General features: G+C 39.8%; 1 protein-coding gene across 1 annotated transcript in view; it reads left to right on the forward strand.

The window, feature by feature from the left end:
- The window catches only part of SYDE2 (synapse defective Rho GTPase homolog 2), a 56,994-nt gene extending 46,281 nt beyond the window's left edge, over positions 1-10,713 (forward strand). Inside the window, exons 6-7 of the mRNA XM_077333139.1 lie at positions 2,946-3,177; positions 7,244-10,713. Coding sequence (XP_077189254.1) covers positions 2,946-3,177; positions 7,244-7,734 — 723 coding nt within the window. The 3' untranslated portion in view covers positions 7,735-10,713. The remainder of the gene's footprint in view (positions 1-2,945; positions 3,178-7,243) is intronic.
- The last annotated feature ends 4,943 nt before the right edge of the window (positions 10,714-15,656 follow it).

A 15,656-nucleotide genomic window follows, 5' to 3' on the forward strand; every position in this document is an offset into this window, starting at 1 on the left:
TTTAGACAAACTGAAGCAATATCAAGCTAGCTGTTACAGCTGAAGTGTATTCAATTTCACACCATGCCAGAACAAGATTCAGTATACCTCATTTTTGAATACAAATTCAATGGCTAATAAATGGTTGATCACTTAGATCCTCTACTGTTACTGTTTCTGGGTTATTTAATAGTATCACCTTGCTTAAAAGGTCTTCGATTTATAATCTGCGCTGGAGTGGATCATGGTCTCAGCCTACTCTTTCACCCTCTTCAATGACACAGTAACAGTAGAGGTTCTAAGTTACCAAACATTTATTAGCCATCGATGAAGACATTTGTATCCAAAAACAAGGTATACCGAATCTTGTTCTGGCATGGGTGTAACTGAATAAACTTTAGCCATAGCAGCCAGCTTGATATTGCTTCAGTTTGTCTAGATTCTCATCTGATTGGTCTTTTTGTTTTCATTTCAATTTTAAGCTTGCATCTTGGCAGCAGATTTAACTGAAATCAACAGGAGTTCTGAGTAAATATGTGAACAAAGTATTATCTTTGAGTTGAACATATATTGTAGACCCAGTTTAATTTGTTTTAATCAACACCAAATTTATTTTCCATTGCTTTGCAGTTGAGGTATAAATTTTATTTTTATTTAGTTTGCACTGAAGAACTACTGAGATGTGTCAATTTAAAAAAAGTTCAGAATTCTGTTTGACTGACAAGGAAGCCATAAATGGCAAAAAGGCGTATTTTTGAAAGTGAAAAATTTCCCTGATCAAGTTGAACAGAAATGAGCACAAAGGCTGGCAAAAAAACATTAAGAAAAAGAAAATGAGTTACTTCACATATGTCAGGAGAAGGAAATTGGGCTTTTGGAATATAAATGTATTAAAGGATTGCTTAAGGGGGATGAGGAGATGGCGTAGGAAATTAAACAATTTCTTTGCATTTGTTTTCACTGTGGAAATGTAGGGCACATACCCATGGTGAAACTGCTGTTTTTAGGAATGGTGTCTGAAGTGCTGAATCAAATTAAGCTGACTAGAGAGGATGTTCTAGCATTACTAGGCAAACTGGAAGTCATGAAGTCTGTAGGTCCAGATGACGTATACTCAAGTATATGCAACCTGTGCCAGGTGACAGGGATTCTTCAATCTACTCTAGAAAAATGATGGCTAAGGGGAAATGTGGCTAAGAAGATCTGTTCCCCACACCCATAATACTAGAACTTGGAGAAATAGGTTCAGAACAGACAAAGGCAAATACTTCTTTACTCGACAAGTAATTAAACTGTGGAATTCATTGTCAGGGTTGGTAGTGATGGGCACAAGCATGGATAGCTTTAAAGATGGGTTAGGGGGTTTCATGGAGAAGAGGGTCTGCCAATGGCTACTAGCCATGGTGACTGAAGAGAAGTTCCACACTCAGAGACAGTATCCAGCACCTGGGAGGTAGTAGCAGGGGAGGGCCTTGGACTCTATCCTCTGTTGATGAACCTCCACAGTAACTGGTTGTCCATGGTGTGAAACAGAATGTTGAACTAGATGGACCACTGGTCTGATCCAGCAAGCACTTATGTTTTTCTGCTGTTATTTTTGTAAGGCACTACATGAAAAGTAGCAACATCCTGATGAACTTTGCAGCTGAATGGCTTGGTGAGAGTGGAACTGCAAGTTTGTATCTGAAACATTTGCAGATGTTTGCAATTATTACCACAACTTAAGTTAGTTACAGAATGAATGTCATAGAAGCTTTGGCTGGGATTGAAAGGCTATGCACATGTGGAAGCCAGGCATACAGATAAAGCTGTGTTGCTCTCATTTTCACTGCAGCGGTTTTCCTTGCTGAAGAGGGAAACTTCTCTGGCAAAGTGTGAGCGGCAGTTTTACCTGCTCCTTTTTTATCAGTTAAGAACGTGATGCTGTCTAGCAATGAGAACACACAATGGGTAGGCTCCATTGTTGACAGTGGCAGGGCAAGTCACAGAGGGCATATGGACATGGGAGTCATGCAAAATATTTGAAACCATGTAATAATCTCCTTTAGATTTCCAGGAGAAGCATCTGTCCATTGGACCCTGTGAAGCTGCTTCTCATCTCACTGGCAGAGCTGTTCCTTCAGGCTTTCCCTGACAGCTTCCAGACTCTTATCATAGGTCATATGCCCTGCTTGCAGTCATTCCACTAACCTAGGTCCTGTGTCTCCGCCCACCACATGCTCCTTCTACCCCAGCTTCCAGGAATTCCACACCAGCTCCTTTAAGGAGTAAGCCCTGCTCATACTTTCTGCTATGCTCCTTGGACACTTTGGCCTGCCAGTGGCTGATTCTGTAAAGGAATAGGGTACTTACTGGTGACCTCCGCATCCCCCTCCCCAAATCTGTAAGCTCCTGCCAATACTGTTCCCTATTCCTGAAGGACCCCCTAGAAATTCTTGTGTGTCACAGTAGGGTTAAAGTGAAGTCTCTGTTGGCACAATGGCAGTAGTTCTGGCATCTGGGACTATATCCTATGAGTTGCTGAGCCAGTAAAAGCAGCCTCTGGAACTGATCTGTTGATTTAAAACCCAGCTTCCCACTGAGGCTGAAAGTATTTTATATTACTTCAGAAGGCAACAAAATAGTAAATGTAAAATATGTTAAAGGTACTGTAAGCCCCCAGCTAAAATCATCCCTTGCCTACCTCTACCATTGAATATTTACCCAATATATACTAATGCTTCTTGGCAGACCTCCCTAGAAGATGAGTTACAAGAACAGAGAACAGCTGCAAAAACACCAAATCTCTGTATTGTTATGCTTAACACACAAAGGATTCTTTCAGAAGGCTGTCTTCTGTTGACTATTGGCATTATGCATATATGTCAATATTGTAGCCACATTAAAAGAATTAGTACTCCAATATGATAATACTTGTCTTTACCTGCAAATAGCTAACCAAAGTTGATGTTTTTTTTAATTTTTAGGCCACTCTAAGGATGCTGTTGGACCATCTGAAACTGGTAGCTTCATACCATGAAATAAACAGAATGACATGCCAGAACCTAGCTGTTTGTTTTGGGCCTGTACTGTTGAGCCAGCGGCAGGAAACCGCCAACCATAACAACAGAGTGTTCATGGATTCTGAAGAGCTTGCTAGTGCCTTGGATTTCAAAAAACATATAGAGGTTCTACACTACCTACTTCAGCTGTGGCCAGGTAATGTCTTGGAGGAGGTGGGAGAAAATCTGCCTTTACTTTGCAGTTTATTACAACCTTCTGTGGGGAAAGTAGAGCAAAAATGTTCTGGATAAAAAAGAGAGGATATTAATGTACATAGAAAATGTTGTAAGATACTTCATGGAATGGAAGCAAGAGTAGTGGATTTGGAGGGGAGATCTGTCCTCTCAGATATTTTCTCCTGGCCGCTTGTTGGGAAGTTGGCACAAATGTAGTTCTGGGGTTGCCATTATAAAGCTAATATTTCCAAACACTGATCACTAAAAACAATAGTAATAGTTGAGGCTTTGTTATCTTTTCTCTCCTCATCAGCCACTCAAAAATAATAGGTGCTCTTGGAGTAGTATTAAGGGTAGCTTTAGCCAACAATTTTGGTACCTTGTCAAGTACAGCAGCTCAGCTTTATGTTATTTGTTGAGCCGTAATGATTAATTTTACTTTTTATGTCAAAGCAAAACTGAGTGCTTCCTGGGTCATATTTACACATGTGTTTTGTTTTCCTCTTGTATTGTGGAATATTCTAAGGGAGCTACATGGGGAACAGACTTGACTCCAGCAATACTTGTCTTGCTTTATAGCAAAATAAATTGTTTTGTTTAACATGATTATGTGTGTGGGGAGGAAGCTTCATGATACCATTGATAGTACTGGTTTATACAATAAAATGGCCCTACAATGCAACATTAGATAGGAAAGGGGGAAGTACATCTGATTCACCCAGTGCGTTAACCCATCCAACACCTATTGAGGTTCATTAGGCTAATAAAGAATGATCAGCCCAGGGGCACTAAAGGCAGAGTCATGATCAGTCTTTATCAGTCTAATGAACCTCATTTAGAACACTTCTCAGAAAGCACCTTCTTTCAGGCTGATTTGCAATACCAGGATATAAGCAGCAGCAATTGCAAGAGGAACGATTTGAACCCAGTTTCCCATGTCCTTGAACATGCCAGCTTTCCCGTGTTGGACGCATGTTGTTGCCATATGACCATACATTCCACATCTGTTGTTTTTCACAGTGAAAGCTGAAACTGCTCAGTATTTAGGCAAATTACAAACAATAAATTGTCTAGATAAAATTCTTTCTTAGGTATCTATGATTGTGCAAGGATGCAGACTGTGGACTAAATAAGATAATTTCAAGTCCTGCTGTGGATACTTATGACTGTACCATGCAGTGTTCCTTTGGCTCTTCAAGAATTTAATTAAACACTGTGGAATGAGCTGTGTTTCTCAAAAGCTGCCAAAATCAGAGCATGGACTCTTGAAAAGGGGTATTCAAAACACAAAACTACTGATATTTTTTCAGGTTTGGATATATTGAGCCAAAAAAAGATCACTATTTCCCGATATTCCCAAATCCCAATGCTGGTATGATATTTGGATTTGATAAATATTTGGGTGTGCAGAACCTTTTCGCTACTCTATGGGTACCATTATAGTCAGTGGCTCCTATAGGTCTGGGGGTATCTGGGACTCTGGGGGAGGGATTGTTTTTAAAGTAGATGCTGCTGGTACCTCTCCTCACACCCCCCCTTCCAATTTTGAAAATGGTCTGGCCAGGATGTCCTATTTTACAGGCCCCCAAAGAATGTGGCCCTTATCACGATTGTTTTCAGTGGAGATGGGGGAGACATTTAAACTCCAAAGCAATCATGTTCCTGTAATTTTTTTTTGCAAGGGCAGCAGTGCAAGTGAATTCTGATGGTATTTAAAGGGCTTGCGGGCCTTTAAATGCCTTATCCAAGCTGACAGTTCACCCTGAAGTAATTAAAAGGACTGAGAACGCTTTAAAAACACTTTAACTGTAGCTAACCAGTGGTCCTGAAAAATTCCAAATATTTTCAAGATTTTTTAGTCAGCCATTTCAGATACCTAAAAATAGCAAAACAATTATTTGGCTTAATTAATACCATAAAAATACCAAGAAGGCATTTTTCAAGAATTTTGTTTTGCTTGGATTAGCTTAATGCGCACCCCTCTTAATAAACACACAACACTTAAACACTAATCCCCCTACAGATTTGGAAAAGTTGATAACCATATTTATGCCACAGTTAATCTCATTTTAAAAAAGGAAAACACATGATCCTTGTTTAGTTGGAACGTGTAACGAAGCTGGCAGCTAAAGTTTAACACATGACCTCTTTGCCTTAAGAGACTACAGTCCAAACAAAAGAGCTTTTGTTGTTGTGCAGGGGTTTTTTTTTCTTTTAAAAAGCAGGACTGTTAAGGATTAATAAGACACACATCTCTCCAATAAGACTTATTGCTGTGGGGAGGCAAAGCATAGCCATGGCAAGTGCCTGTCTACATTGCCTCCTGGTTTGGACAAGCAAGATATGTGTATTTGTCATGCTTTATATTTATCTTTTGGTATAGAGCTACATTTGTTGTCCAGGAGCTTCTGTAATAGTTCATAGTCCATGTAATACAGCAGTTGGATACTTTCAGTAGAAAAGTGTTCAATAAAGATACTTAACACTTTGAAGTGCTTTGTAGAAATAGAATCCAGTGCATGTTTGTGGATGCATGCATCTATGCAAGAGTAGTCAAACTGCGGCTCTCCAGATGTCCATGGACTACAATTCCCATGAGCCCCTGCCAGCATTCGTTGGCAGGGGCTCATGGGAATTGTAGTCCATGGACATCTGGAGGGCCGCAGTTTGACTACCCCTGCAGTGGTGGAATTCTATAGATGCAGGTTTCATCCTTTTCTACCCTGTGTCGAATGGTAATATGGAAATGCTTGAACCTTGTAGGCATGGATGTTTTACCCTCACAACTAGAGCCCAAGATAGATTTTTTCCTTCTCTTTTTATGCATGCTATGTACCTAGATGGTAGCTTTCTGTACCATTTGTTCACAAGCTCCTTACAGTTTACAGGATACTTTTACAAAGGAGGTTGAAGGGTGCGTGCGTGTGTGTGTGTGTGTGTTTTGAGACGCTGCTTCCTGTGATAGCAGAGTCTTTGCTTAGAAAGTTACATAACCTTCACATTCCTAGCATGTTCAGAGCAAATCATGTGACACTCACAACCACTCAAGAGGTTTGAATGCATTGGGCAGTATGTGTGAGTAACTCTAGTTTCTCAATGTCCATCTGTAAAAATGATGTATTTCTCTTGTTGTCCCAGTGGCACACAGTCCATCTTCATCTGTATCATAATAGACTGTGACATTCCATGCTGTCATTGTTAAATCCTTTCCTTTCTCTATCCCTTATCAAGTCTTCTCCTTTTCTTTTGCCCTTCATCAGCATACAGCAATAGAGGTGTCCTTTTCATATAACCTGTAACAACCAAGCACGTTGTTGGAACAAAATTAAAAATGTGTAGCGGTAGATGTATGAATAATCGCAATATACATTTATGCAAATCCAGTTTTCAGTCAAAACACACCAGCCATTGGTCAATAAAACATTTGTGCTATTTACCATAGGAAGGCGGTAACAAGAGGAGACTCTTAGTTTCTTGTGCTGTAGAATCATGAGTTCAGGTAATAAAAATTCCAAATGTGTGTGGAGTGTATTTCCCCCTCTCCAAGTTGGAGTTAATGGCTGCTTAGGGAAAAAAGCAAAGAAAAGCTTTGGCCTGCATTGCACACATTTGGATCCAAAAAAGGCAGCTTTCTAGAGTGGATGGTTACATTTTAACGTTTCCTGTGCTTGCCTTCTCTTCCGTAGCTGAATGTGTGGGAGGCCTGAAAGATGGCAGCTTTTCAGCTTTTATTTGAACAGTATTGTGACTGTGATTAACTTGCAAAGTTAATTGAGGCATTTCATTTTTAATAGACTTCTGCTGTTGTGTGTAGACATAGAGGCATGATAGTTTTGAAACTGGGGCCATAACTCTTGCCCATGTAAGTTTATTGGACCACAGTAAAATTAAAATAGTGTAATGTATTGGCTGTCAGGTATGCATGTGTTTGTAATGCATGTTCTAAGCATATGAGTGGACAGAAATAGTGGCCAGTGTTGCTATGCTCATTTCTCTTCATACCTGATGGTTAACCTAATGTAGTTAAACTGTTCTGTGTCCTTTAGTGCAACGTTCGGCGGCCAAAGAATCTGCATTGCCTGAACAGCAGTCCTCAGTAAACTACCTGAGACCTAAGAAGCAACGACCTCACATGTTGAACTTGAATAGTACTGAAATTTCAGGGATACTGAGGTCTAGACCAGCCAGACTGGATAGTCCTTCAAGTAACCGCTACGCTGGAGACTGGAGTGGTTGTGGGGAAAATTACTTCGTAAACCCCAAGGAAGTTCCAAGTGAAGCGGATTATGACGATGTTCCCTCAGAAGATGCAGAAAGTGGAGATGATGGCAGCAGAGCAGACAGATCTGATAAGCTAATTGAACAACCTAATTGCATGTCCAAAGAGCATACATTTCAGGCCTATTTGGCAATGCAAACAATGGATTCTTCAGTAAACCACAGAGTAAACCTCAAAGATCTGCAGGAAAGCATTGATACTCTGATAGGAAACCTGGAACGGGAACTCAATAAAAACAAACTCAATATTCGTTACTAATAATAATCTTCTGCACGATGTCTCTGGTTAGTACATCCTTTCCCTGTTTCTGTCCCACGATTTGGGGGGGGGGGGATAATTGTGACCTTGGTTGGAGTACCTGTATGTTAATTGCATTGGGCAGTGTTTATGATCTTCCTGTAGGCTTAGTGCCTTCAATTACACAAGGTTGCTTTTTGTACTTTTCTTTCCATTTTCCCCCTTCTTGTTTTGAAGAAGGGATTGGCTGACCCCCAACCCCAGGCTTAAAGTTATATGTTAGTGAAAATGACTGTAGAATTTCCCCTTCCCATTCTTCAAGGTACTATGCACTTATGAAGTTTAGACAGTTTGTGCAAGATATGCAAGGCATCCCCTCTGTCTGCATTTCACAGGAAGAGCACTCCTTGTTCCTGAAACTTTAGCCATGGTATGGATGTTCTCCTGGAAGGGAGGATTACTGTTGCTGCTTATGTGATAATTTGCAGCACAAATTGTAGGTAGGTCGTGTTCTACCGTATTTTGACACCTCTTCACTTGCAATGCAATAGCTGCTATGAAAAGAAAATGCGTTATATATTATATATATGAAAAGTTTAATTGTACAAATAATGTATTCCTATATTAACACTTTCCAGCAATTATTTAAACCTGCAAAAATGAAATATTTTTCTAACTTTGTTTTGTATATATTTATATATTAAAAACATTGGGCTTTGATCAAGTCCACCATAGGTGTAACATCTAAGCTTGGAAGAATCCTTGTAGGGCCTAGCAGACTCTCCCCCACCCCCATCCACCTGAAGGATGCATGGATAGATTGTGGATATGTGGAGCCAGGCGGTTAGGAGAAATGTGAAGCCTATTTGGCTTTCTCTTTCCATTAGGTCAGGGAACACAAGTCGCGTGCAGGGACAGGGTTGTTAATATTATATGCTCTATAGGAATCTCTCTGCACTTAGCTACTATAATCTCTGGTAGACATGGTTGAAGCCCTTTGTTATATAAGTATTTTTTAAAAGTGTCATATTAGATTTTAATAGGTACCACTTCTAATAGAGGTGTACATTTTTGTGATGCCAAATTAAGGGGTTGCCTAAGCAAAGGTCTTTGAACAGAGGGGAATTGACAAGGACCTGTTGAGCTTGAAAGCTACAGCTCACTTTCTGGTAATTTTTTTTAATGTGCAGTATCATAACTTGCCTGAGTAATGTATGTTTATCTTGCTATTTTGATATTTGTGCAGTTGCTGAAATTACTAGACACATTTTGGAGACAAAGAAAATGCTCACTGATCAGACATAGTAATTTTATAACGTTTGTATTGTTTAAAGTGCATGTTGCCCCCATATACACATACTTGTAACCTGTCCAAAGATCAGTCAGATTCTGTTAGGGGACCAAGCAGTGATTCTTACATGATCAAAGGCTCTGGATTTTGCTAATGCCAAATGTTCAGAGTTTAAAAATAAGATGTAAAAAACAAAGCAAAAACCCAGTCTGTATTTGAGGACTGACTTCTTGTCTGTTTAAATTTTCAAGCCATATTCTCAATGTGGTGGGCCTAATCAGGGTATCGATTCCTATACTGAATTGTGTTTGATAGGACCACATGGTGGCTCACTCTATATTCGAGGCCCTTATTGACTGTCCTCATTTGGATTTTACCTCTACACATTATTTCCTGGACAGAAATGTACATACCTCACGCTGACCAGACTTAGTTGCTTTTGTGGTCATTCCTTCCTTGTCTGCAGAGAAAAAAGTAGCTGCCATATATGGAGCATCTGGGAATGCTAAAGGAAATCTCTGTGACCCGGTCAGATAAAAACACTATTATCTGTAAGAAAGTGGCAGATTACACTTCTGTAGGAGGCAATATGTTTGTATTCTGAAGCTTACCTTCAGTGTGTTCTTACTCTAAAGTAAACATTGCAGAGTTCAGTGGAACAACTTAGTAAGTGTACATGGGACTGAATTCTTAGTGTTATGATTATCTGTAGCCTGCCTTGAGGAGTTCTGGTGTGCTGGTATGGGCTAGTCAAACTTTGAAGGCAGAGGTTGTCTGGAATGTTACAGCAGGCTCAGCCACCAACCTGGAGCATAGACAGCACAAATAGTGGCACATAGAGGCTATCCACAGAAATATCCTGTGTGTAGAACGATCAAAGTCCTCCATGGGCACATCCCACTCAACCAGTCAATGTGCCTTTAATAGATGCCCAATCAGAAGTATGGCAATCATAGCATACATTTTACATAGGGCTCTTGCACCTGGTTTTATGTTCATTCTGAAATCCAGCTGGTATCTGCATAAATATGGCTAGAAGAGAACCTTATTGTGCCCTCACAGTTCAGTCTCTTACTGGGGCCCACAATGTACTAACAGCACAGTGTTTTTATCTTGTACAAAGAAATACATACAAAAAAATAGTAGCTCTCATTTAAGTGGGATTTTATTGATTCTCTTAAAGTGTAGTCAGTTGGGTTTTTAAGTTTCTGTGAGCAAGGAGAGTGCCTTTAAAAAAAAGAAAGTATATCTAAAGATTTGAAAATGTTTGAGGCATTTGTTCACATGTTTTTTCTCCTTTTTCTTTAAATGCCATGAAAATTAAAGTTATGAAGACAATAAAATCTACTACTTTTCTTGGCAGTTGTCTTAAATGAGTATTGGCAGCTTCTGAACTCTGCTGTTGAAAGGGTGAATGTGATAAACCCTTACTAGATCTACTCTCAAACTAAGGCTTGATACCTTAGTAGTTAACCAAAGCAAACACTCTTCTTATGCAACTCTAAGTGAAAACTGAACTCCTTGCCAGTCTAGCAATAAGACCCAAGCAATAAAAGCCATGCAGTCAGATGCCTCATAAAAGATGAGTACTGAATTTGTAATGTACACAGGTCATACTTCTAAAGGATTTCTGTTTATAAAGCTAAGTGCTGAAGGGGCTAGTTATCTCTAAATAATGTTTTGGATCTCTTTCAGCCTTCATAATATGGGACAGAATTTTCTCTTGTTTCAGTTCACTATCTCACATTATTTACAAACACACACACAGACTTAATATAAGTGCTATTTAACTTGTTCTTGCCCTGCTTTATATTGTCTGATTATGTTTTTTAGCTATTTATTTACTAGAGGAAGACAGAATTTATGTGCACGAGTTTGCCACCTTTCTTCCCCCCAAAGAAATGTTTCAGCATTTTATCCAGCATTCTTTATTAATTTATTATTACTAGTGTGGAAAATACACTGTACAATCATGGCAATATAATAACAATGGTACTGTTTGAAAACATCAATTTTAACCTGAAGCATTTATGGATAAATCAGTGTTTTTTTAAGTATATATGTACAGGAATTATGGGTTATTTTTGAACTATGTTAATTCTGAATAAAACATGAATTAAGAATAAAAAATGATTGTATTTTGTAAATGGTTGTCATTGTTAGAAAAAAAAATTAAACACTTGCTTTTGTAAGTGTATATACATTCTTATAGCTTATCAAAGTTCTTGAAGCTTGTTGGTTTTGTTTTCAAATAGTTTGGAAAGCTTATTTTAATATTTGCAGCTTTGTTTGAATACACAGTACAACTGGAAAGGAGATACAGTTAAAAATTATATAGTACCATGAGTACAAGTACCTGTCCTGAGAGTCCAGTGATCTAAAATTTGACATACAGCAGGTAACAAAGTGAGGGGAGGAAGGAAGCTGTGAGGATAAAAATATGCATACATGACTGAAGTTTGGAAGCTTGACTTGACTCTTGTCCAACCAAGAGAGCAGTCTTCTTTCAGGCCTAAATTGATATCTGTTACTTCTATCTGTTTGATTCTATCCATGCTCCAACTAGCTTTGTTACTGATAGAAATGTTATAGTAAAATCCCCAGAATAATAGTATTAATAAGTCATGTAAATGCTGCTGATACAATTTGTTACCACAAGCAGCAGAACTTACAAAATATAGAAGCCTTATGGAAGCCATGGTTGTCAGAATCAGTTGGCAAATAGCTGCTGAAATAACGGTGCCAGCATAATAGCTACCAGCATAATGGTGTAGCTGCCAGTGTAATAGTTGCCAGTGTAATGGTGTAGCACTAAAAATAATCGCACTTCCAGCCATTCCTCACCTTCTGCCTGTCTCGCTTCCATCTGCGGCCTTTTAACACTCCTTACACTCTGCATGCCTCCTTGGAATGGTGGAAGAGAGCAACGGGCTTTACATGTGACTCTTCTGCCTGTCAATCAAGCCAATGAAAAGGAACTACACCGTTGATTTCCCAATGTTACAGATATAAGAGAAAAACGAAATCAGCAGGCCAAAATGATAAGTCTCATAGCCACTCTTTGTTTGGTGTATAAATCATATAATTTCTGGGCAATCAGAACATGCTCATAGGAATATTTTTCCTCCTTTCAAATACTTCTTCAATGATTGCCACTGCAGAGTCTACAAATAAATGTTTTCATAATAATTAAGATATCATGAAAAGTACCAAATAATACAAACCAAACTAGATCCATTTGCCAACATACCTGTAATCCATTTAACAGTAATATATCAATTAAGACGTATCTCTTGGCTTTAAGCTCTCTATCTTGAGGCAAGCTCTATCTTGAGGCAAGCCAGGCAGCCATCCCCTTTCTCAACCTTTTAAAGGGCGCATGATGACCGCTAATTTTTTTTAATTAAATTATATTCTTGTGGTCTGTTCAATACCTGAAGAGAGACTTTCTCCGTTGAAACGCCTATACATGTAATCATAGATGCATACTGCTTTTTGAATGCTTCCCATTATGAACTCATGAGTCTTTATATTGGGAAAAAAAAGAATCTTGTTCCTGACTTCGGGGGGGGGGGGCTTTAGAGAGGCACGCTTTGTGTGACAACTTGGGAAAAATATTTTTTGCTTTGCCTGCATACTTGTTTGCCTATTCATTGCTCCAGGCAGTTTGCTTTTAAAAAAATGTCCCCTGAAGAAGGGAGAGAGAGACGGATACAAGGGCGGGACATTGGAGGCGGAGGTAGCACCTCTTTGTCTCCATACGTTTCTTTTGCACTTGGCCTGCTGGTTGTTCTCCTGTCTAGAAAAATTCAACCAATTGGCTGGTACAAAAGTATAATCTGTTTGGTTATAATGATTCCAATTTTTTGTAGATATTGCCTTCATATCTATGATATACAAACATAAACCAAAATGGTTTCTGGATAAACACAAACATTTTCACAACCATAGAGCAATAAAGAAACTTCCAGGAAACACTGAACCTGAGGGACTATTTATATGATAAAAACCACGGAGGTAGAAAACAACTTTGAAAATGGGCTATGGAAACCTGGGGGCTAAGATGGCTGGTAGTGGTGCCTCAGTCTCTGTTGCACTGCTTTGGCTGTGTGTGTGTGTGTGTGGGGGGTAAGTCTGACTATGCCAAAAGCACCTCACTTCCCACCTCATTAGTTTGTGGAACTCACTGCCTCAGGTTGTATGATAGTTACTAGCTTAGAGCGTTTTAGGATATGGAGATTAAACACATTCTATGGAGGAAAGTTTCATCAATGGCTATAACCTATGTGTCTGGAATGTATCAGGGGAAGGCTATGGCTTCTGTTAGCAGGCCTCCCAGGCTTGGTACTGGAGAGAAGTGGAATGCTGGACTAATCTGATCTAGCAGGGCTCATTATATTCTTGTGGTCTGTTCAGTACCTGAAGAGAGACTTTCCTTGTATGCTCACACTTGGTATAGTGATTAAGAGCAGCATATTTTAATCTGGAAAGCTAGCTGACCTTGGGCTAGCCACAGTTCTGTCAGAATTGTTCTCACAGAGCAGTTCTGTCAGAGCTGTCCCAACCCCACCTTCCTCCCAGGGTGTCAGTTGTGGGAGAAGGAAGGGCAATTGTAAGTTGCTTTATGACTCCATTGGATGGTGAAAATCAGGGTATAAAACCCAACTCTTCTTCAGGGTTCCCACAAGTGAAATTTTCCTATGGAAACTTCTTTGGCTAGTTGGGAGTGGGGAGCTGTGGTATCTAGTACATCTTACCATCTGGTTCTTTGTACTGCGTGAAGATTCTCCACACCATTTCCATAAGTGAGTGGTACTGGAACTAGGAAACTCTGTGTAACACATTTCTATATGGGAATGATGCAGTAATGTCACTATGTGGAAGTGTTTTTCAATTGTCTCTATATAGGTCACTGTTGGCATTCTGGCCTATAGCCTCCCGCTCCACTGAGCAAAATCCAAAACCTTCCTGCAGCTTGAGGAGCTTCCTCCAGCAGAACTTCCTCCAGCCTTAGGAAGCATCCCTGCCAGTATGACCATACAAAGGTAACATTAACAGAGTATCTTTCATGAAGTTTTAAGGGACAATATTTGAAATAAATAGTAAATGGTAGCATCTTTTATCCACTTCAAAGTCCTACACACATTTAAATTTGCAAAGACAGCTGTTTATTGTGTGAAAAAAATTACACTCTCTTTATTCCTTGCTTGATTTTATAACTTGATAGATGTTTGGCTTCATTCGTGGCCTTGCACTTGTGGGATTATGAGACAGGTTAAAAAGATGTTCGAACACCATATTCTCTCCAGTGCATTTGGATCTCTTTTCTTCTGTTTCCCAGCTGGTTATCAGTCAATTATGTTCATGTTGCTTTGATATCCCCTTTATATCCCCTTTATATTGAATGTATCGGGTCACTAGGACAGGTATCTCTTCTGCCCCACAGCAATGTAATCTTAGTCCTGAACACATGTTCTTGGAAGCAGTTGTCATGCAGTCATTTAACTTCACTGGAATGCCTTGTGTGCCTTATAACTTAGTCAAAGCATGCATCTGTCTTAAGTTCCTGTTCACAGCAGCTTCAGTGCTGGAAGCAATTATTTTTATTCCTTTTTAGTAAGTAAAGGAATAAGATACAACCTTTTAAAGATTGTTGAACGGGGCCCACTGTATCTTTTCCCATGTCTCTGAGTTTGGACAGACAGGAACTCTTTAAATGATGCCCCCCCCAAATGATTTGTTATGAAACCCCACATTTATCTGCGATGGACATTCAAGTTCCTTCTGTGGGTGGTTCTTTTTGCAAGCAGACTGAAGAAAACTGGTGTGTTTATGAGCCAGCCAGCCAGCCCATTTTGAAAATAGCTACACAAGTGTGCTAAAAATAACTGTACATTTTCCACACAGAAGTAGATCCTCAGGATTTTTAGTCTAAATCTTTAAATCTGATAAGCCTAGGACACATCTGGTAGTTTTGTTGCCTGACCACAAGCTTTCAGTCCGGAGTGAGGGTGGGGTGGTCAAGCTAGAAAGCAGCACAATATTTGAAGCACATCTTTGTCCAGAGTATAGTAATTTTAAAGAGACTAATAATTCAGCCCCAGTGGTACAGGGGTCGCCAAACTGCAGTCCTCCAGATGTCCATGGGCTATAATTCCCATGAGCCCCTGCCAGCAAATGCTGGCAGGGGCTCATGGGAATTGTAGTCCATGGACATCTGGAGGGCCGCAGTTTGACTACCCCTGCAGTGGTACATAGAAACATTGGTGTAAAAAATTAATCTCACCCTGCTCTCTAACCACCTCAGCTGTATAGAAGAGAGAACAGTTAATAGTTTCTTAAGATCCAGTAGTACTATCTAGAATCAGGAAGGCTTTGCAGGCACACAGGTGCATACTTCTTCTTCTGGCACATCTGGATGATGTGGGTGGCTGGGAGAGCACGTTGATGCCCTAATGACTGAGAGTGGCCCCATGTTGGGTTTTGCTTTGCATTGTACTTTCTGCTGGGGCCATATGGGCACATGGGAGACTCTGCTAGTCATGGAAGCCAGAAAGCAAGTCATGGAACGTGTATATTCAACTTCAGTGTACTCCAGTTCCTGTTTGTGGGCTTCTGCTCGGTTGCATGGTAGCTGATCTGGCCCTGGCAG

This window comes from Paroedura picta, chromosome 4 (genome assembly GCF_049243985.1).
Source record: "Paroedura picta isolate Pp20150507F chromosome 4, Ppicta_v3.0, whole genome shotgun sequence".
Lineage (NCBI taxonomy): Eukaryota > Metazoa > Chordata > Lepidosauria > Squamata > Gekkonidae > Paroedura > Paroedura picta.